This window comes from Ylistrum balloti, unplaced genomic scaffold (assembly GCF_031769215.1).
Source record: "Ylistrum balloti isolate Yb309-2 unplaced genomic scaffold, AGI_CSIRO_Ybal_v1 Utg370138, whole genome shotgun sequence".
NCBI lineage: Eukaryota > Metazoa > Mollusca > Bivalvia > Pectinida > Pectinidae > Ylistrum > Ylistrum balloti.
The window spans coordinates 649,488-673,929 of NW_026782146.1; the positions used below are offsets into that span (position 1 = coordinate 649,488).

A 24,442-nucleotide genomic window follows, 5' to 3' on the forward strand; every position below is an offset into this window, starting at 1 on the left:
TAATGGTGTTTGGCCAGTAGGTCTAGGTAATGGTGTTTGGCCAGTAGGTCTAGGTAATGGTGTTTGGCCAGTAGATCTAGGTAATGATGTTTGGCCAGTAGATCTAGGTAATGGTGTTTGGCCAGTAGGTCTGGGTAATGATGTTTGGCCAGTAGATCTAGGTAATGGTGTTTGGATCTGGGTAATGATGTTTGGCCAGTAGATCTAGGTAATGGTGTTTGGCCAGTAGATCTAGGTAATGATGTTTGGCCAGTAGACTACAAAAATCAGTAAAATAAGAATAGAAATAAAATTCACATAAAAATGACGGTAAAATAGAAGTAAAAATAAGTAGGATAAAGTAAAATAGAAGTAAATTTAGTAAAAGTAAATAAAGATAAAATAGACGTAGATTTTTGAAAAGTAAATAAAGATTAAATAGACGTAGATTTTTGAAAAGTAAATAAAGATTAAATAGACGTAGATTTTTGAAAAGTAAATAAAGATTAAATAGAAGTAGATTTTTGAAAAGTAAATAAAGATTAAATAGACGTAGATTTTTGAAAAGTAAATAAAGATTAAATAGACGTAGATTTTTGAAAAGTAAATAAAGATTAAATAGACGTAGATTTTTGAAAAGTAAATAAAGATTAAATAGACGTAGATTTTTGAAAAGTAAATAAAGATTAAATAGACGTAGATTTTTGAAAAGTAAATAAAGATTAAATAGACGTAGATTTTTGAAAAGTAAATAAAGATTAAATAGACGTAGATTTTTGAAAAGTAAATAAAGATTAAATAGACGTAGATTTTTGAAAAGTAAATAAAGATTAAATAGACGTAGATTTTTGAAAAGTAAATAAAGATTAAATAGACATCAAATTTATTTTACAAAAAGCTATAAACTGTTCCAATTAATTTTTATATTACAGGTGAAAGTGGATCAGGTAAAACAGAGGCTTCCAAAATTATCATGAGATACATCGCCGCGGTGACCAATCTTAGTGGACAGAAGGAAGTGGAAAGGTATATATATTGTTTACCTTAATATACCATAGAATCATCTGTTTATCTCTATTTCTCTGGAAACTAACATATAGATTCCCCTGTTTGTCACATCAAGTCCCAGAATAAAAGCCTTTTCATCGGGATTTATTTTCATTAATGGATAACCATCATCATGAATTTCTATATACATTAAATGATAGAGAAATATATTTACAAAAATTGTTAGTAAGACATGTCTATGAAATCATTTACTTGTGAAAATATATATTTTTGGAAACTGTAAAATGAGAGCCTACAAACTTGTAAAATTTTTACAGTAAAACAAGACATGTCACAGGAAAACAAGACACGTCACAGGAAACAAGACACGTCACAGTAAATCAAAACACGTTACGGTAAAACAAGACATGTTACAGTAAAGCAAAACAAGACACATCACAGGAAAACAGACACGTCACAGGAAACAAGACACGTAACAGCAAAACAAAACATATTGGAGCAAAGCAAGGCACATCAGAGGAAAACAAAATGTATTGCAGCAAAGTAAGACACATTACAATAAAACAAGACATGTCAAAGTAAAACTAGACATGTTACAGTAAAGCAAGAAACGTCGCAGGAAACAAGACATGTTATAGGAAAACAACACACATCACAGGAAAGCAAGACATGTTATAGGAAACAAGACATGTTACAGTAAAACAAGACATGTCACAGGAAAACAAGACATGTTACAGGAAAACAACACACATCACAGGAAAGCAAGACATGTTATAGGAAACAAGACATGTTATAGTAAAACAAGACACGTCACAGGAAAACAAAACATGTTACAGTAAAACAAGACACGTCACAGGAAAACAAGACATGTTACAGTAAAACAAGACACATCACAGTAAAACAAGACATGTTACAGGAAAACAAGACATGTTACATTAGAGCAAGACATGTTACAGGAAAACAAGACACATCACAGTAAAACAAGACATGTTACAGGAAAACAAGACATGTCACAGGAAAACAAGACATGTCACATGAAAACAAGACATGTCACAGGAAAACAAGACATGTCACAGGAAAACAAGACATGTAACTGTAAAACAAGACACATCACAGTAAAGCAAGACACATCACAGGAAAACAAGACACATCACAGGAAAACAAGACATGTCACAGTAAAACAAGACACATCACAGTAAAACAAGACATGTCACAGGAAAATAAGACACATCACAGTAAAACAAGACATGTCACAGGAAAACAAGACATGTTACAGTAAAACAAGACACGTCACAGGAAACAAGACATGTTACAGTAAAACAAGACATGTGACAGGAAAACAAGACACATCACAGGAAAGCAAGACATGTTACAGTAAAACAAGACATGTTACATTAAAGCAAGACATGTTACAAGAAAAAAAGACACATCACAGTAAAACAAGACACATCACAGTAAAACAAGACATGTCACAGGAAAACAAGACATGTCACAGGAAAACAAGACATGTAACTGTAAAACAAGACACATCACAGTAAAACAAGACACATCACAGGAAAACAAGACACATCACAGGAAAACAAGACACATCACAGGAAAACAAGACATGTCACAGTAAAACAAGACACATCACAGGAAAACAAGACACATCACAGGAAAACAAGACATGTCACAGTAAAACAAGACACATCACAGTAAAACAAGACATGTTACAGGAAAATAAGACACATCACAGTAAAACAAGACATGTCACAGGAAAACAAGACATGTTACAGTAAAACAAGACACATCACAGGAAAACAAGACATGTTACAGTAAAACAAGACATGTGACAGGAAAACAAGACACAGTAAAACAAGACACAGGAAAATAAGACACATCAAGTAAAACAAGACATGTCACAGGAAAACAAGACATTACAGTAAAACAAGACATGTCACAGGAAAACAAGACATGTTACAGTAAAACAAGACACGTAACAGGAAACAAGACATGTCACAGGAAAGCAAGACGTGTTACAGTAAAACAAGACACGTCACAGGAAAACAAGACATGTCACAGGAAACAAGACATGTTACAGTAAAGCAAGACATGTAAAGCAAGACATGTCACAGTAAAGCAAGACATGTCACAGGAAAGCAAGACAACAGTAAAACAGTAAAACAAGACACATCACAGGAAAACAAGACATGTTACAGTAAAACAAGACATGTGACAGGAAAACAAGACACATCACAGTAAAACAAGACATGTTACAGGAAAATAAGACACATCACAGTAAAACAAGACATGTCACAGGAAAACAAGACATGTTACAGTAAAACAAGACATGTCACAGGAAAACAAGACATGTTACAGTAAAACAAGACACGTAACAGGAAACAAGACATGTCACAGGAAAGCAAGACGTGTTACAGTAAAACAAGACACGTCACAGGAAAACAAGACATGTCACAGGAAACAAGACATGTTACAGTAAAGCAAGACATGTCACAGGAAAGCAAGACATGTCACAGTAAAGCAAGACATGTCACAGGAAAGCAAGACATGTTACAGTAAAACAAGACACGTCACAGGAAAACAAGACACGTCACAGGAAACAAGACATGTTACAGTAAAACAAGACATTTAACAGTTAACAGGAAAACAAGACACGTCACTGGAAAACAAGGCATGTTACAGCAAATCTCTTTTTGGGTTTAGCTTTTATCCCAGTGTAATATTAAATAGACTGCTTAAACATTATCTTAATAGGTTTTTGCAGTGATGTCTTTTAATCTGAGATATAAAATTGATAGCTTGATAAACTGTTGACAGTAAAAGAAATAAAAATTTAGAAACAAATCAGCTGGAACACTAAATTTGTACAGACTTTATGACTACATACTCAGAAATTTTTTATAACAAAATCACATGATGATATCTATTGAAATGTTTTTACAGGAATGAGGTAGAAAGGTAACTCGATTGATTGTGTACACTTAATCCATCTCTACAGAATTTGTGAATGTCTGTCATTATCTGTGCATGCACTATTTGATGAAACACTATGTCTTTATACAGAGATCATCTCTGCGATTTTACGGCAAAGTCACCTGTCTAAAGACCCATCTCTGTGTCAGATCCACTCTGAATCATTAACAGTCATAGATCCTATCTTGTCACTTTCTCTGGTTGTACTTGACAATTATATGTAACTGAGTATTTCAGTGATGTATTGAATTGATTCATTTTGATTCTCCATGTCAGTTTCAAAATTGTAGTTGTTATAAAATTGATATCCTTGTTAGTAACGATCTTATGATTGGGAAATTGAAAAATAGTTTCAATGATTAAATTTTAGTTATTATTTCTAAGTTGTGATCAATTTTCCATGTGCTTTTTCTAAATTTGTGTTAGAAGCTTGTGTTCATTCTGAATTTCTTCTCTGCTTATGTACTACATGTAATTGCTGTATTGATAGATTGGGTTTGTTGAATTTGTCATAAAAAATAAAAAATAGATAATCCCATTTCATAGATCTCATTAAACACAATTAAGTTACCATGTCTGATTTTGTGTTTTATTTCTTTTAATCTCTTTGCTGTGAATTTAACAAATCACAATTTAAATTTTGAGTCTTTATTTTCATAAAGATATTGATTGCAGTTTTATATTTGTTCTTGAAGATCTGGAACAGCCTTGCTGTCTCTGTACACTGATAGATTCTGCTACACCTTATCACATCTAGCCTACCTTAGAACGCCAAACTTTACTGCCTACAACTAGTGCCTCATAAATCTCTCATCGTATTTAGTTTCATCTCTGTATTTTTTTGTACCCAGATTTTAAAATCTCTGATTTTTTTCATTGTGAACTTCCATTGAAATAGTTTGTTGAAATTTTCTTTATAATTCAGATAAGTTATTATATCTACCTAACTTTGTATTTATTGTTACTTGTTTATCATTGTTATTACAGGAACAGTTATTATATCTACGTAACTTTGTCTTTATTGTTATTTGTTCATCATTGTTATGTTAGGAACGTGTTTAATTAATTGAATCATGTTTTATTTTGACAATGAAATTATGTTCAAAGTAATTGTGGAATATCACACTCGTTTCATTGTAATCAACATCGATTTGTAATGCTGAAATATTTTGGAACAAGATTACAGCACAATATCTAAACTTGTCATGTAACTGGCTGGTATTGATTGATATAGTAAGCCTGTCCTGTAGACATCCATTGCCGAGGGTCTGTTCACTATTACAGTAGAAGTCAATATTAAACAGCCATCATGCTGGGCAACGTTAAACAGCTGTTCACACTGTCACTTGTTAATGCAAAATCTCAGCTTTTCAAAACAATTCTTTCGGAAAAGGATCACTCGATCCGTCTGTTACCTGGTATAGGTTCTGTGTTCTAATTTTATCACAGATTCTGACAAGCAGCCAGAGTAGAATTTTTGCATGTATTATAAAACCTTGCCATAAATAGACAGTATAATTCCTAGTCCCTAACATTGTATAAACTGGATGATTGAGGAAGCTGGTACCAAAGTCAGACTGAAACTTTAATTGAACGATTAGGTTTTCACAGTTCTACAGCCTTTTTATATAAAACAAACATGATAATAAGCAATTACATTAAACTTGATTAAACATTCGGAAGCTTTGTATTCTGTTTTCAAGAGTACGATACTGATATTAAACAGCAATGACAATGATTGGACCAGCAACAAAGTCGTCTTCAAGACAGAGTCAGTATTTAGTCACAATCAGGATCCATTTACATCTATTTCAGGAAATCCATGTGTCTTAAAACTCTCCTCTGGCAAAAATAAAGTAAAAATGTTAATAAATGTGTTTCTATCATTATAAAAAATTGGACAGACATTGTGTGATATCAAGTTGTCTTAATATCTGATATGTGATGCGACTTGTAAACCTTGATTAGCATTAAAAAAAAGACAAAAATAATTATAATGAATTTGCAAATTTAGCAAATTAAAAACACTCATGGCTGTAAGCAATTACACAGTATATAAATTTGTGTTGACATGTCAATATGTGTTTGCTTTCATTGATATTAAAATATTTTCAGAGTAAAGGATGTTCTCATCAAATCTAACATCATCCTTGAAGCATTTGGAAACGCAAAAACCAATCGTAATGACAATTCCAGTCGTTTTGGCAAGTACATGGATATCAACTTTGACTTCAAAGGTGATCCTATTGGTGGACACATCAGTAATTACTTATTAGAAAAAGTAAGTGATTCATACTTGACTCAAGTAATTGTAAGTTAACAGTGACTCACTTTGAAATAGTCACTTTGGTTACCAGTGACTCCCTGTAACTTGCTTTAAAAAAGTGACTTGAGGTACCAGTGACTCATTGTAAAGTAGTAACTTAAGTTACTAATGACTCACTGTAAAATCATGACTTTGGTTATCAGTTATCAGTGGACTCAAGTTACCCATGGCTTGCTGTAAAATAGTTGCCACTGACTCGTAAAATAGTGACCAAAGTTACCACTGACTCGTAAATTAATGACTTGAGTTACCAATGACTCATTGTAAAATATTGATTTAAGTTACCAGTGACTGATTGTAAAATAGTGACTTTAGTTACTAATGACTCACTGTAAAATTATGACTTTGGTTATCAGTGTCCCACTTTGAGATAGTGATTTATGTTACCAGTGACTCGTAAAATTTGTGACTTTAGTTACCACTGATTTCCTCAACAAGTGACTCCTCTCAGAGGAGATAATTGACCTAGATCTTAACACAATATCTCCCTTAAAAACTTTAATGAACTGAATGAAATATCAAATCATTTTCATAACAAAATGATCAACTCTTTCATGTATATGTAAATTAATATATATAAAATGAAAGTTAAATACCTTTAACAAAAAGCTGCATAATAAAATCTTCTGCCATCAATATTAACATGTGTATGTTATATTTCAGTCTCGAGTTGTTCATCAACAGATGGGTGAGAGGAATTTCCATTCCTTCTACCAGGTATGTACTGAATCAGCTCAGGTAATAGTCTGGATCCAATCACAGTGACAAATTATAGGTACAAATGAAACAGACCAGAGGGTTTCATTTCTACAGTCTGACACAGTGACAAATTGTAGGTACAGATGGTACAGACCAGAGGGTTTCATTTCTACAGTCTGACACAGTGACAAATTATAGGTACAGATGGTACAGACCAGAGGGTTTCATTTCTACAGTCTGACACAGTGACAAATTGTAGGTACAGATGGTACAGACCAGAGGGTTTCATTTCTACAGTCTTACACAGTGACAAATTGTAGGTACAGATGGTACAGACCAGAGGGTTTCATTTCTACAGTCTGACACAGTGACAAATTATAGGTACAGATGAAACAGACCAGAGGGTTTCATTTCTACAGTCTGACACAGTGACAAATTGTAGGTACAGATGGTACAGACCAGAGGGTTTCATTTCTACAGTCTTACACAGTGACAAATTGTAGGTACAGATGGTACAGACCAGAGGGTTTCATTTCTACAGTCTGACACAGTGACAAATTATAGGTACAGATGAAACAGACCAGAGGGTTTCATTTCTACAATCTGACACAGTGACAAAGTATATGTACAGATGGTACAGACCAGTGGGTTTCATTTCTACAATCTGACACAGTGACAAAGTATATGTACAGATGCTACAAACAAGAGGGGTTTGTCATCGTCAGATTGTAAATATGACCTTCAACTTTCGAATTTGCTGTTCCCTCCTGTCTTTCAGTAAAGTAAAAATATCTTTGTTGTGATACTGTTTGGTTGGTTGTCTGGAAAGCTAGGTATGAGGAAATCAAATGTTTGCTAACAAAGAAATTTTTGTAATTTCCTTATTTGTAGTTACTGTATGGTGCTAAGGATGAGAAGCTAGCGGAACTGAAGTTAACACGAGACCCCATGAAATATCACTTCATCAGACAGGGCGGGGATCCAAAGGTACTATATATGGGTACATGTGAAAACAGAGAATTATCTTCTGCAGATCCATTTAGATAATGTAAACATAATTGGTTCAAGTATTGAAATTTCAGGTTTTTTACTTCTAAGTAAAAATTTGCACGAGAATTCATAAATTTGTTATTTCACCAACAATATCAGAAATTTGAAACCTATCACTAAGGTCATGATTGAAGTGCTGTTGATGAAAATTTCTTATATTGCATTTAAGTATGGTATTGAACCTGAAAAATGTTCAACTATTTTTATATATTGTTTATTATAAGTTTGTTTCAATTCAGTTATTGATATTATCCATATAGCTTAGCAGAAGTGAATATTGTAACTGACACAGGGGTTGGTCATATCGCTGAGAACAAGTGAATATTGTAACGAACACAGGGGTTGGTCATATCGCTTAGCAGAAGGGAATATTGTAACTTACACAGGGGTTAGTTGTATAGCTTAGCAGAAGTGAATATTGTAACTAACACAGGGGTTGGTCATATAGCTTAGCAGAAGTGAATATTGTAACTTACACAGGGGTTACTCATATAGCTTAGCAGACATGAATATTGTAACGAACACAGGGGTTGGTTATATAGTTTAACAGAAGTGAATATTGTAACTAACACAGGGGTTGGTGATACAAGTTAGCAGAAGTGAATATTGTAACTACCAGGTAACAACGGGGTTGGTCATATAGCTTAGCAGAAGTGAATATTGTAACTAACACCGGGGTTGGTCATATAGCTTAGCAGAAGTGAATATTGTAACTAACACAGGGGTTGGTGATACAACTTCGCAGAAGTGAATATTGTAACTAACACAGGGGTTGGTGATCAAGCTTAGCAGAAGTGAATATTGTAACTAACACAGGGGTTGGTCATATCACTTAGCAGAAGGGAATATTGTAACTTACACACGGGTTAGTTGTATAGCTTAGCAGAAGTGAATGTTGTAACTAACACAGGGGTTGGTCATATAGCTTAGCAGAAGTGAATATTGTAACTTACACAGGGGCTGGTCATATCGCTTAGCAGAAGTGAATATTGTAACTAACACAGGGGTTGGTGATACAACTTAGCAAAAGTGAATATTGTAACTTACACAGGGGCTGGTCATATAGCTTAGCAGAAGTGAATATTGTAACTAACACAGGGGTTGGTGATCAAGCTTAGCAGAAGTGAATATTGTAACTTACACAGGGGTTACTCATATAGCTTAGCAGACATGAATATTGTAACGAACACAGGGGTTGGTTATATAGTTTAACAGAAGTGAATATTGTAACTAACACAGGGTTTGGTGATCTAGCTTAGCAGAAGTGAATATTGCAACTAACACAGGGGTTGGTGATACAACTTAGCAGAAGTGAATATTGTAACTAACACAGGGGTTGTTGATACAACTTAGCAGAAGTTAATATTGTAACTAACACCGGGGTTGGTCATATAGCTTAGCAGAAGTGAATATTGTAACTTACACAGGGGTTGGTCATATAGCTTAGCAGAAGTGAATATTGTAACTTACACAGGGGTTGGTGATCTAGCTTAGCAGACATGAATATTGTAATTAACACAGGGATTTGTCATATAACATATCTACACAAACGTAATCTAGTCATACTGACATCAATTCATTACAGTGTGCAACGTTGAATGACCGTGATGATTACCGTGCTGTCATGTCTGCCATGAAGACAATGGGATTCGCCTACAGCAATGCTGAGGCCTTGTGGAGGGTTCTGTCTGCGATCCTACAGCTGGTACTAAAACAATACACTTAAATAACAGTAGTGACTCTTGGAGTTATTCCCTCAAAATTTCTTCTACACTGAATCTGCTCTGAATTGCCTTGTTCTATATACAGTAGTCACATTCATAACATTACAATTAAAAATTTTATCTAATATTCATGTTTCAATTTGGATGTTTGACTGTTTTTTTTTTTTTTTTTTTTAAGTTGAATAGCAAGTTAGTAATTGGACTTATTCTCAGTGTACTTTTTTAGGATTGTCTGTGTCAACCTTTGGGTGATGTTTTATTTTCCTGGAACTAGAGTTTAAATGGATTCTGTTGACATTGTGGGATTGTTTATTTTCCTGGAACTAGAGTTTAAATGGATTCTGTTGCCATTGTGGGATTGTTTATTTTCCTGGAACTAGAGTTTAAATGGATTCTGTTGCCATTGTGGGATTGTTTATTTTCCTGGAACTAGAGTTTAAATGGATTCTGTTGCCATTGTGGGATTGTTTATTTTCCTGGAACTAGAGTTTAAATGGATTCTGTTGCCATTGTGGGATTGTTTGTTTTCCTGGAACTAGAGTTTAAATGGATTCTGTTGATATTGTGGGATTGTTTGTTTTCCTGGAACTAGAGTTTAAATGGATTCTGTTGATATTGTGGGATTGTTTATTTTCCTGGAACTAGAGTTTAAATGGATTCTGTTGACATTGTGGGATTGTTTGTTTTCCTGGAACTAGAGTTTAAATGGATTCTGTTGCCATTGTGGGATTGTTTGTTTTCCTGGAACTAGAGTTTAAATGGATTCTGTTGATATTGTGGGATTGTTTGTTTTCCTGGAACTAGAGTTTAAATGGATTCTGTTGATATTGTGGGATTGTTTATTTTCCTGGAACTAGAGTTTAAATGGATTCTGTTGACATTGTGGGATTGTTTGTTTTCCTGGAACTAGAGTTTAAATGGATTCTGTTGACATTGTGGGATTGTTTATTTTCCTGGAACTAGAGTTTAAATGGATTCTGTTGATATTGTGGGATTGTTTATTTTCCTGGAACTAGAGTTTAAATGGATTCTGTTGACATTGTGGGATTGTTTGTTTTCCTGGAACTAGAGTTTAAATGGATTCTGTTGACATTGTGGGATTGTTTATTTTCCTGGAACTAGAGTTTAAATGGATTCTGTTGCCATTGTGGGATTGTTTGTTTTCCTGGAACTAGAGTTTAAATGGATTCTGTTGATATTGTGGGATTGTTTGTTTTCCTGGAACTAGAGTTTAAATGGATTCTGTTGATATTGTGGGATTGTTTATTTTCCTGGAACTAGAGTTTAAATGGATTCTGTTGACATTGTGGGATTGTTTATTTTCCTGGAACTAGAGTTTAAATGGATTCTGTTGACATTGTGGGATTGTTTATTTTCCTGGAACTAGAGTTTAAATGGATTCTGTTGACATTGTGGGATTATCATTGTTGTATTTGTGTGATTTGAAGATAGAATTATTGATGTACCATTATCAAGAGATGAATGTGTTTTCAGGGAAATGTGGAATATGGAACAAGTGAAGATCATGATGTGGCATTTGTCCAAGACAAGAAGTTGTTGAGCAACATAGCAGCCATGTTGTCAGTAAGCCCTGATGAACTCGAGAAGGCGCTGTGTTACCGTGTTATTGCAGCAGGAGGACAGATTGTTGAGAAGGGACTCAGTACATCAGAAGCTCTGTATGCCAGGGATGCCTTCAGCAAGGTTAGTATGTCAGGGATGCCTTCAGCAAGGTTTGTATGTCAGGGATGCCTCCAGCAAGGTTTGTATGTCAGGGATGCCTTCAGCAAGGTTTGTATGTCAGGGATGCCTTCAGCAAGGTTTGTATGTCAGGGATGCCTTCAGCAAGGTTTGTATGTCAGGGATGCCTTCAGCAAGGTTTGTATGTCAGGGATGCCTTCATCTAGGTTAGTATGTAAGGGATGCCTTCATCTAGGTTAGTATGTAAGGGATGCATTTACGCTGTTTTTATCCTGTTCCTTTCAGTCTAAAGGTTGTGTTTGTAATGATATCTATAGTTATGATTAACATTGTATTCCTTTCACTGTTTTAGATCTGAGACACAGTCCAAGGTATAATTTTGTCAAATTGTGATCATCAATCTGCTACCACCTCCACCATAGGTCAAGGTGATCTGTTGAAATCATTCTTTATCCATTGTTGTGAAGATGTTACCTTAACTAAACATGCTTGGTATACGGCCATATATCAGTAAGATTTTGGACTAATTCAACAATGAGACAAATTCAACTATAAGTACAGAGTTATGGCCCTTTCCAGGTTTATTACCATTGGACCTTGTGAACATGGTAACTTAGGTAAATATGAACGGATTCCAATAAAACATAGTATGCAGCTTACTATAACTGAGCACTAGGATCTGAAGAACTATGGGACTGATTCAGTTGTAACTTACAGAGTTATGGTCCATTGTAATGTCTTACCTTTTCAGTAAATGTCTGGGAAGTACCTTGACTGTTGATTAGATGGTATACAATAATGGTGTGCTACACAACAAGGCATCTAATGCTTTAATATTTCTCGTCTTCATTTATTTTACAGGCAATTTATGACCGCATGTTTTCGTGGATTGTGGCACAGATCAATGAGGCTATTGACCCCAAGGTCAGCGGGGTAGGCTATGTCGGAAAAAACACAGTCATTGGCGTCCTTGACATCTATGGATTTGAAATCTTCGACAACAACAGGTGAGAGGTTTTACAAATTTAAAACACATGACAACAACAGCAGAGAGATTTTACTAACACAAAAATGTTTACTTTTCATCCATGTTAGATCTTTGTGTATCAACTCTGGTACATCTGTATAAAACTGCAGTGTTTTGAAACAATCTCTTGATGTAATGATATCTTTGATATCATGTTTTTGATTGCACTGTCTGCACAGAAACACCAGAAATCTACCAAATAATACTTCTTTGCATGTGAAATCAGGTTTTAGAAACAAACTGAAAGCTTACTGTAGAAAAGTTTTAGCCCACCTCATTGTCTGTGGTCTGTCTGTTCATCAGTATATAGTTATTGTTATCACTATTTCTGGAAGTACTTGATGGATCTTTCTCATATTTCACAAATTGGTTTCCTTCGTCCCTAGTTGTGCCCTTACAATTTTGAGATTGATCCGAGAAAACAAATGGTAGACAGGCAACTATCTTGGATATGATATTAAAGATTATCACTTAAGAGGAAATACACAGGAAAGAAGAAAAAAGGAACGGAAAAGATCAAACTTGGTATTGACCATGATCCCTCTGGGATAGCTTGTGTTCAAGATATAAGTGCATTACATAACTACCCACAATGCTTTTATTACCCACAATGCTTTAGCCTATTTCTGATAGAAATGAAGATGGCAGCCACACATGACAGCACAATGTATTATATCCAGTTTAAAATTTCACAGATTTTTTATACATCAGTATTTATAATCTGCTTAGTTCTACTTGAAGTCAGAATGTTGTTCAACAGATTTCTCATTGTATCTATTGCAGCTTTGAGCAGTTCTGTATCAATTACTGTAACGAGAAGCTCCAGCAGTTATTTATAGAGCTGGTACTGAAACAGGAACAGGAAGAGTATATGAGGGAGGGGATACAGTGGACACACATCGAATACTTCAACAACAAGATCATCTGTGACCTGGTTGAACAACCACATAAAGGTGTACTGGCTATCCTTGATGAAGCCTGCCTAAGTGTGGGCAAGGTCACTGACGAGGTATTGTAACTGTAGCCAAATAATATAATCCCAGTCATGGCTATTTGTGTCCATCAGAAATGTGACAGGTTCTGTTTGCTTGTCCTGGTTTAAGCACTTTCCCTGTTTCGTTGTGCTGATCCCATGATCATAATGTCAGCCCACAATGTTTAAAGTGTCAGTAATATTATAAAAACACTAGGAAAGCTGTGTTGGTAGAACTGTAGGAATTCGCTCACAAAATTGTTTAAACTATTATTGGTACAACTCAAACTTATTAGAAGAACAGAAGGATTTCACAATCACAAAACAAAATCATAACTAGTAGTGGTAGATCTGTAGGGTTTATTTTCACAAACATGGAATCATTATTCTTATTATGGATGAACTCAAACAAGAAACCATTTGTGATAAAACTGCAGGTTTCCATTGTCATCTGACATTATTTCTCGGGGTTATCGGGCACTTGTTATTTTCAGGAGCTGAAAAATTTACTGTGTAGTGTGTCGTTAGAATTTCTCGGTTTTCCTAACATGATGTCTTTTAACATGTGAAATAAGATATGGCATTCCTCTTTTAGATACGATATCAGACCCTGGGGTTCTTGTAATTAAATGTTAGGGTGAGATGTTTTTGTTTAAATTAATTGTGCTATTTGATGTGGTTTTTTTTTCAGATGTTTTTATCGGTGATGGCACAGAAACTTGGCAAGCATGACCATTTTACATGTAGAGAGGTAAGTGGGATATGGTGATATATATGTATCTAACAGCCAAAATCTTCTTCTTTTTAAATCTTTTTTCTTATTTTTTCTTACTTATCATTGCCAGCTTACACAGTTACCTGGACACAGAAGAACTACTCTTACCTGTGACAGAATACAACATATGTATCAGGCTTGAACATTTTTTCATTGATAAATGAAGGCATCATCTGTTAAGCCGACATCACTTAAAGGGAGATAACTCTTTCATTTACATGGCAATCAGGTTCTTATTCATTAGATGTACAGTTTGTAGGCAGTGATGTTACTGAATACAGACTTATCGTTATAATTTTAGCTTATTATCTGTCAAATATGACCATAACCTTCACGTTATAAAGGTCTCCTGTATTAGACAATATTGTGAAATTAGTCATTTTTGTGGGGTTTTTATGTTTATTGATTTCATGGACGCTTAATCCATAATTCAAATGTCCTTCAACTGATATCATTAGTTGTAAGACATTTATTCAGTGACATTTATCCATGAAATCAAATGTCCACTAAATAATGGGCTTTTTTCTTCTTATTTTATTTTTTATTGATTTTTTTGGTTTTAGTGAGGGGTGGGGGGCACTGAATTCCACAATTTTAAACAATTACTTACTTTTCAATCTAATGTTTTAATTGTTATTGTAATAATTGATATCAAATCAAAACCACTAACTGGGGATTTTCTGTATTAGTAACAGTGATGTATTAGATAAGAAGGATATTCAATAGTGAACTGCATGAAATATCAGCCTTCAATAGCCGTATACCACTTAATGTTGATATATATTATGATATTATTGAATTTAAAAAATACTTTAAAAAGCCAAAAAACAGAGACTTAGCTGAACTTAGAAAACCGTAAAAACTCTTTGCACAGACAATGTATTACAGTACTGCAATTTACCGGCTAGAATCCATTAACATGTTTCCTTTCTGATATGTTCATAACAATCAGTCTTAATGTCATTGTGCCTTAGTGAAGGTTTTCTCTCTGGTTCAACTGTCAACTATTTTGATGTGATAGTGACATAAAAATGACTTTGGTTTAGAAACAAAATCAACAATATATTTATAGTTTCTCTGTGTTAGTTTTTGATCTCAGTAATGTTATTTTAATCATGGCCCGATTTTACCAGATAAAGAATGTTGATTTATATTGATATTGATGTGAGATGAGAAAATGGAACAATAAGTTTGTTTATGACTAACGAAATCAAGTAAACAAAATAGTGAAATATATTCTGGTGTCTTGTTACGTTAATATTTGTCTAATTGTGTAAGTAATTAGCATCACTTTATGAACTGTTCTGATTAATCTACATTTTACCGTTTCAGCTGATATTGTAGTAGTAGACATTGTGTTGATTACACTTATAATAAACAAAAGTCGGACGTGTAAATAACTGTTACAGCTAGCCCCATCAGACAAGACTTTGGAACACAGTCGGGATTTTCGAATTAAACACTACGCTGGTCAAGTGCAGTACAGTGTCATTGGTTTCATTGACAAGAACAAGGATACGTTGTTTCAGGACTTCAAACGATTACTCTACAACAGGTAAGATAGCAAACGATTACTTTACAGAAGTTGTTTCTGTAAATAGTAAAGGTAGAACCACTTCTCTTGTCAAGACTTGTGCGAGGCTGTATAATCCGACAATAATTGCACAAGACGGTTTTACCAGAGCAGACGTGTACTATAGATTCAGTGAACATTGGTATATTGTCAGTATAACACAGATCGAGAGAATTTTACTACACTGTCATTATGTGTATGTGGTATAAAAGGAATTCCTGTTTTACAGTAAAGAAGCACTGTTGAAGGAAATGTGGCCAGAGGGCAGCCAAAAAATTACAGAGACAACAAAACGTCCTACAACAGCTGGAACAAACTTCAAAAACTCCATCATAGCTCTGGTGCAAAACCTTGCCTCAAAAGTAAGTGAAAAACAGACTGTATGGAGAGGTACAATTGTACTTCATAAACAATGCTTTTCATCAGTTAATTGGGATTATCTGTTTTACACATTTTGGCTGTCAATGATTTAACTATTTATAAGGTCTAGTTATAATCATTTGTAGTATGGCTTATCCTCCACTAAAGTGACTAAGATGGACAGTGGTTACAGCAAGTTGTCAGACAGTAATGTGTAGTATAGAGGGATGGACACTAGGTAGTATAGCATGGTGTACTGGAAAAGGAATACAGTCCATATTAGACTGTTTAGGGGTACAATCCTTGGAGATGTATAGTTAATTAAATAAATAGTAAACAAACTTTATTTTACTCACATTTTATGATAAACAAAATATATTGATTAGTTTGAAAAATTTCAAAAATTCATTTAATCCTGGAAAAAATGTTTTTTTAAGCATTCTCGTTTGCTTTGTAGGAACCTCACTATGTCAGATGTATTAAGCCAAATGAGATCAAGTCTCCGTCACGCATTGACACTGAGCGTGTCCAACATCAGGTGATGTACCTTGGCCTGCTTGAGAATGTCCATGTACGGAGGGCTGGCTTCGCCTACAGGGCTGGATATAGCAGATTCCTACAGCGGTATAGAGTGAAAATTATCTTTTCTATCTAGCAATGGTTGATGTTTGTTAAACTCATAGAAACAGTTCATATATTTGCCATCAGACATTATGTTATATATCTTAAACATCAGATAACTTAACCATCAGGTCCCAGTTGTTCAATGGCTTGTTAAAGATAACCGGTGATAAGTGGCAATTTTCAAACAAGAATTGAAGAAAATTAGAAACATTCATTTCACTGTTGTAACTTATTGAAACAGGTCAGCTTGATATATTTTGAGTGTTAATTTTGCATTTAATTATTTTGTTTGTTATGGTAACCATCAGCTATCCTTCAGTTGATGGTTATGTATCCAAATGGCCATGCCAAAATTCTGACATGCTCATTTGTTTATATATAATTGGCTTAAAACTTTGTTTCAAATTAAAGACCTTTCTGAAAGCACATTGATTTCGTTTCCTTAACTTTCAGATACAAATGTACCACTAAAGGAACCTGGCCAAACTTCCGAGGACTTGATATTGATGGTGTGAAAATGATCATTAACCAGTTCAATTATAACGACGATGTTAAGTACGGGAAATCCAAGATATTTATCCGCTCACCCCAGACGTTGTTTGCCCTTGAGGAAGAGAGGGACAGGTCTTTACCAAAGATCATAATCTTCATGCAGAAGGTGCACAATCAATGTATTTAATGAAACAAAGAAAATGGAGTGGTATATTATTATATTTCCTGCTATGATTAAGATGTGTAGTAAGGGTTGTTATTGTCTTTGATGGAATAAAGTTGAACAAAAAACAGGTTACCACATATATTTAGTTACCTCAAGCTTTTTTTATAAAAACCCATTTATACAAGTTTTTTGATAAAAATCTGTTTTTATAAGTTTTTTGATAAAACTCTATTTATACAATATATTGGAATCACTATGTCTATTTATATCTTTATACAATAGATTGGAAGCATACAAGTTTCAAACTAATATTTTCATTTTAATTATAAAATATTGATTAATAATTTGAATAATTATTAGGTATTTTGTTAAATATTTACCTTGTTTTCTTTTGTTTTTTAATCTACAGGCATGATTTGGTCACTTCAAAGTACTGACAAAACGAAAATTGTATAACCTGAAAAATAGAAAATTAATTGGATTCTGAATTAAAATAAAAGGAACATATAGTAAAAACGTCTTTTTTAGAGAAAGAATGGACAGCCAATGTTATATCATGATAAAATATCAGTACGAATGTCCAGCTTGACCTCACCAATTCTTACAAAAGAAATGTTTAGATTATAGAACTTGATTCTTTTGGTCAGATGTGGCGAGGAGCTAATGCTAGACGAAAGGCAAAGTTCATGCGGGCAATCTATCTGATCATGTCACGGTTTAGAAAGTACAAGATGAGGCGCTACATCAACAGCTGTGTGGATCGCTTCAGGTAAGTCTCCATTAGTCACTGTGTGGTAACCGTTCTCAAATTCTCTTAAACCACTTCAGGTAAGTCTCCATTAGTCACCTTGTCGTAATCACTCTCAAATTCTCTTAAACCACTTCAGGTAAGTCTCCATTACTCACCTTGTGGTAACCTCTCTCAAATTCTCTTAAACCACTTCAGGTAAGTCTCCATTAGTCACCTTGTAGTAACTGCTCTCAAATTCTCTTAAACCACTTCAGGTAAGTCTCCATTAGTCACCTTTTAGTAACTTCTCAAATTCTCTTAAACCACTTCAGGTTAGTCTCCATTAGTCACCTTGTGGTAAATACTCGGAAATTCTCTTCAACCACTTCAGGCAAGTCTCCATTAGTCACCTTATAGTAGCCACTCTCATATTCTCTTCAACCACTTCAGGTAAGTCTCCATTAGTCACCTTTTAGTAACTTCTCAAATTCTCTTAAACCACTTCAGGCAAGTCCCCATTAGTCACCTTGTAGTAGCCACTCTCATATTCTCTTAAACCACTTCAGGTAAGTCTCCATTAGTCACCTTGTAGTAACCGCTCTCAAGTTCTCTTAAACCACTTCAGGCAAGTCCCCATTAGTCACCTTGTAGTAGCCGCTCTCATATTCTCTTAAACCACTTCAGGTAAGTCTCCATTAGTCACCTTGTGGTAACCGCTCTATTATTCTCTTAAACCACTTCAGGTAAGTCTCCATTAGTCACCTTGTAGTAACCGCTCTCAAGTTCTCTTAAACCACTTCAGGCAAGTCCCCATTAGTCACCTTGTAGTAGCCGCTCTCATATTCTCTTAAACCACTTCAGGTAAGTCTCCATTAGTCACCTTGTGGTAACCGCTCTCATATTCTCTTAAACCACTTCAGGTAAGTCTCCATTAGTCACCTTGTGGTAACCGCTCTTATATTCTCTTAAACCACTTCAGGCAAGTCTCCATTACTCACCTTGTGGTAACCTGTCTCATATTCTCTTAAACCACTTCGGGATAGTCTCCATTACTCACCTTGTGTTAACCACTCTCAAATTCTCTTAAACCACTTCAGGTTAGTCTCCATTAGTCACCTTGTGGTAAATACTCGGAAATTCTCTTCAACCACTTCAGGTAAGTCCCCATTAGTCACCTTGTAGTAACCGCTCTCAAGTTCTCTTAAACCACTTCAGGCAAGTCCCCATTAGTCACCTTGTAGTAGCCACTCTCATATTCTCTTAAACCACTTCAGGTAAGTCTCCATTAGTCACCTTGTAGTAACTGCTCTCAAATTCTCTTAAACCACTTCAGGTAAGTCTCCATTAGTCACCTTTTAGTAACTTCTCAAATTCTCTTAAACCACTTCAGGTTAGTCTCCATTAGTCACCTTGTGGTAAATACTCGGAAATTCTCTTCAACCACTTCAGGCAAGTCTCCATTAGTCACCTTATAGTAGCCACTCTCATATTCTCTTCAACCACTTCAGGTAAGTCTCCATTAGTCACCTTGTAGTAGCCGCTCTCATATTCTCTTAAACCACTTCAGGTAAGTCTCCATTAGTCACCTTGTGGTAACCGCTCTCATATTCTCTTAAACCACTTCAGGTAAGTCTCCATTAGTCACCTTGTGGTAACCGCTCTCATATTCTCTTAAACCACTTCAGGCAAGTCTCCATTACTCACCTTGTGGTAACCTGTCTCATATTCTCTTAAACCACTTCGGGATAGTCTCCATTACTCACTTTGTGTTAACCACTCTCAAATTCTCTTAAACCACTTCAGGTTAGTCTCCATTAGTCACCTTGTGGTAAATACTCAGAAATTCTCTTCAACCACTTCAGGTAAGTCCCCATTAGTCACCTTGTAGTAACCGCTCTCAAGTTCTCTTAAACCACTTCAGGCAAGTCCCCATTAGTCACCTTGTAGTAACCGCTCTCAAGTTCTCTTAAACCACTTCAGGCAAGTCCCCATTAGTCACCTTGTAGTAGCCGCTCTCATATTCTCTTAAACCACTTCAGGTAAGTCTCCATTAGTCACCTTGTGGTAACCGCTCTCATATTCTCTTAAACCACTTCAGGTAAGTCTCCATTAGTCACCTTGTGGTAACCTCTCTCATATTCTCTTAAACCACTTCGGGATAGTCTCCGTTACTCACCTTGTGTTAACTGCTCTCAAATTCTCTTAAACCACTTCAGGTAAGTCTCCATTAGTCACCTTGTGGTAACCGCTCTCATATTCTCTTAAACCACTTCAGGTAAGTCTCCATTAGTCACCTTGTGGTAAATACTCGGAAATTCTCTTAAACCACTTCAGGCAAGTCTCCATTAATCACCTTGTGATAACCGCTCTCAAATTCTCTTAAACCACTTCAGGTAAGTCTCCATTAGTCACCTTGTGGTAACTGGTCTCAAATTCTCTTAAACCACTTCAGGTAAGTCTCCATTAGTCACCTTGTCGTAACCACTCTCAAATTCTCTTAAACCACTTCAGGTAAGTCTCCATTAGTCACCTTGTAGTAACCGCTCTCAAATTCTCTTAAAGCACTTCAGGTAAGTCTCCATTAGTCACCTTGTAGTAACCGCTCTCAAATTCTCTTAAACCACTTCAGGTAAGTCTCCATTAGTCACCTTGTTGTAACCGCTCTCAAATTCTCTTAAACCACTTCAGGTAAGTCTCCATTAGTCACCTTGTAGTAACTGCTCTCAAATTCTCTTAAACCACTTCAGGTAAGTCTCCATTAGTCACCTTGTAGTAACCGCTCTCAAATTCTCTTAAACCACTTCAGGTAAGTCTCCATTAGTCACCTTGTAGTAACCGCTCTCAAATTCTCTTAAACCATTACGGGATAGTCTCCATCAGACATTGTAATCACTCTCAAATGTTCTTTTTGTATAACAAGCTCTGAATTATTTGGTTTTTGCCCAATAATGCCTTTTAAGTGTCCAATAGTATTTTGACCAGTAGATACTGACCTTCAGGGTTACTGTTTACTTATATTATACAGCTTTGTTGTGGTACAGTGTAATTATTTCATTTATTATGTACAAATCTTATGTTACTAAAGTTTGTCCTGTTAAAAGAGCAATTGTTTTGACAACAACCTGATGTGACTTCAGTGATTTACTGTTAGTGACAAGAATGTAGTGTTTGTTGATTTTGTCGCTCCTAGGAATGTCCGTAAAATGAAGGACTTCGGGAAGTCCATACAGTGGCCGAAGCCGCCGTCCGTACTGGAAGGTATGGTGGCCATGTTACAACAGACCCATGGACGGTGAGTGAGATCTCTCCTATTAATGAAATACCAGTGAAATGGATGAAATGATGGTTTCTCATAGATTCTTTGTGGATTAAAGCAGCCTTGTTAATACACATATACCTGCCAACTGATTATTTTTAAACTGGTACAGCATAGCTGGTAATATCCAATTAATGTAGAACAAAATTAGATATCTAGCCTACATTTTTAACTCGTCAGTAATTTCCAGGTGTAACTTTGAGAGGAAGTGTTTATGATGTATAAAGGGCATGTTTATGATGTATAGGTGTCATGTGTATGATGTATAGGTGTCATGTGTATGATGTATAGGTGTCATGTGTATGATGTATAGGTGTCATGTGTATGATGTATAGGTGTCATGTGTATGATGTATAGAGGGCATGTTTATGATGTATAGAGGGCATGTTTATGATGTATAGGTGTCATGTGTATGATGTATAGAGGGCATGTTTATGATGTATAGAGGGCATGTTTATGATGTATAGAGGACATGTTTATGATGTATAGAGGGCATGCTTATGATGTATAGAGGGCATGTGTATGATGTATAGAGGGCGTGTTTATGATGTATAGAGGGTATGTTTATGATGTAAAGAGGGCGTGTTTATGATGTATAGAGGGCATGTTTATGATGTATAGAGGGCATGTTTATGATGTGTAGAGGGCATGTTTTTGATGTATAGAGGACCTATTGATGATGTATAGAGGGCATATTGATGATGTATAGAGGGCGTGTTTATGATGTATAGGGGGTGTGTTTATGATGTATAGAGGGCGTGTGTATGATGTATAGAGGGCGTGTTTATGATGTATAGGGGGCGTGTATATGATGTATAGAGGACATGTTTATGATGTATAGAGGGCATGTTTATGATGTGTAGAGGGCATGTTTTTGATGTATAGAGGACCTATTGATGATGTATAGAGGGCATATTGATGATGTATAGAGGGCGTGTTTATGATGTATAGGGGGCGTGTTTATGATGTATAGGGGGCGTGTTTATGATGTATAGAGGGCGTGTGTATGATGTATAGAGGGCGTGTTTATGATGTATAGGGGGCGTGTATATGATGTATAGAGGACATGTTTATGATGTATAGAGCGCGTGTTTATGATGTATAGAGGGCGTGTGTATGATATATAGAGTGCATGTTTATGTTGTATAGGTGGCGTGCACACATGATTCTCAGAAATCAGCCTAAGTCAGAATGGCCTGTACTAAGACTCAAGGTCACAGCACAGGATGTTCTCAGAGGACAAAGGTCAGACTGGGGATACCGCAGGAAGTGGGAGGCCAACTATCTTTCATCTGTAAGTATTATTAGGGTTAGACACACTAGTTGTGTAGATGTTGAATGTCATTCAAGTTGTGAAAAAATAATAATTTCATTTTTTTCCCACTGGTTTTGGGTGTAAATCTGTGTGTTTCATGTTGTTACCACAAGCATATCAACATCTTCAAATTTGAAAGCAGAACCCTTGGACTTTGAAGATGTATTATCAAAAGTGTATTTATGTACCCCACACATAGTAAATAGGGGTTTATATAGGAATTACTTTTTCACTGCTCCTGTGTGTGAGTGCAGCTGTATATCAGTGTGTGCATGCAAAGCTTTTTCAAATACCTTATGAAGCCTTGAACAAATTTCTTTCATATTCACACCATAGCATTATATTTTATACCTGATGATTATCATTTGATGGTCATTGGTAAAGGTCAAAGGTCACCCTTGACCACTCATGAAATGAAAACCTTGTGTATAAGATATCTCATGAACCCCTGGACATATAAACTTCATTCATATTCACAGTAAAACAAGAAGAAGGTCTACACCTGATAATATTTTGGTGGTCAAGGTTAAAGGGCCAGAGGCCAAACTTGACCAGCAGTGAAATGAATAAGTAAAGTAAAAGATGTTTCATTATCCTCCAGACAGATTGAGTAAAAAACATGAAGATTGATTTAATGGGTTTTATGTCCACTATTATGGCTTCCAGCCTTTCAGCAGACAATAATGATAAATAAACAAGAAGGTAAAGGGGGGGGGGGGGGGGGAGTTTTATGTGAGTCTGTGCTTGCTTCGGTTTTGTTTATTTTTAAGTGTATTATTTGTTATATCTTAAACCCTGGCTTTCTACTTGATCTCATAGTATAACAGACATGTTAACTGTATATTGTTAATGTTGTGCCTGATCTGGTATTAAAATATTTTATCTATAATCATAAATATAATATGGTATAGCAAAAGATGTGTGACTTCTGGTCATTCTAAATAAACATTCTAAATTCTGCGGGAGGGGGACGGGGGAAATGAGAAATAAATTGACAGAATTTTTATCACTGATAAGATATTGTTTATCTGGAAATAAGATTTAAACTCTCTGATTCAGGGTTTTAGTAATCTATATCCTTTTGTAATTTACACAATCTGCATGAGTTGTTGTACTGGAGTTTCTTCCCTTTATCTGACAGGCGCCTGAAGTGTCCCAGGTATAAGTATTAGCTTGCTGCTGTCCAGGGCAACGCCTTACTTTTTATATCTCCCTGTTTGTTTTTTTTATGTGGATGGAATGAGTATCACTTAAGAACCTAAACATTCAACCAATCAGTAAATTCTAAGATTTGTATACCTTTTTACAAAAAAAAGGGGGAATAAGAAATCTAAACACACACAATCATAATAATTCTAATAATCTTTTAAAATCATTAGTTTTCATGGGGCAAATTTTGTGTTTTTCCAAAAATATACATTTTCATTTACTTTTTATTTTTAACTTTAATCCCTGTCAACTTTCATCCATTTATTACTTTCTGGATTAATAAATTCATGGATTTAGAGTAACCACAAAATCGTGGAAAATAAAATCCGACAAAAATGAGTGATTTTACAGTATTGTAATGTATTACATAATTGATGATACAGTGTAATAGATATGACTCGTCCACAGAAGAAAGACAAACA

The 24,442-nt window shown here is 35.2% G+C and overlaps 1 protein-coding gene across 2 annotated transcripts in view; it reads left to right on the forward strand.

Moving 5' to 3' along the window:
• LOC132550680 (unconventional myosin-Id-like) overlaps positions 1 to 24,442 on the forward strand; it is a 54,161-nt gene that overhangs the window by 19,840 nt on the left and 9,879 nt on the right. Inside the window, exons 3-19 of one of the 2 annotated variants that reach the window (XM_060214771.1) lie at positions 912 to 1,005; positions 6,076 to 6,241; positions 6,950 to 7,003; positions 7,877 to 7,972; positions 9,621 to 9,740; positions 11,254 to 11,463; positions 12,322 to 12,467; positions 13,271 to 13,496; positions 14,152 to 14,211; positions 15,645 to 15,790; positions 16,038 to 16,170; positions 16,626 to 16,792; positions 17,246 to 17,450; positions 18,098 to 18,219; positions 21,371 to 21,472; positions 22,646 to 22,790; positions 23,953 to 23,970. In XM_060214771.1, the coding sequence (XP_060070754.1) occupies positions 912 to 1,005; positions 6,076 to 6,241; positions 6,950 to 7,003; positions 7,877 to 7,972; positions 9,621 to 9,740; positions 11,254 to 11,463; positions 12,322 to 12,467; positions 13,271 to 13,496; positions 14,152 to 14,211; positions 15,645 to 15,790; positions 16,038 to 16,170; positions 16,626 to 16,792; positions 17,246 to 17,450; positions 18,098 to 18,219; positions 21,371 to 21,472; positions 22,646 to 22,790; positions 23,953 to 23,970 (2,210 nt within the window). The remainder of the gene's footprint in view (positions 1 to 911; positions 1,006 to 6,075; positions 6,242 to 6,949; positions 7,004 to 7,876; positions 7,973 to 9,620; positions 9,741 to 11,253; positions 11,464 to 12,321; positions 12,468 to 13,270; positions 13,497 to 14,151; positions 14,212 to 15,644; positions 15,791 to 16,037; positions 16,171 to 16,625; positions 16,793 to 17,245; positions 17,451 to 18,097; positions 18,220 to 21,370; positions 21,473 to 22,645; positions 22,791 to 23,952; positions 23,971 to 24,442) is intronic. The other variant, XM_060214772.1, reaches the window with a different exon arrangement.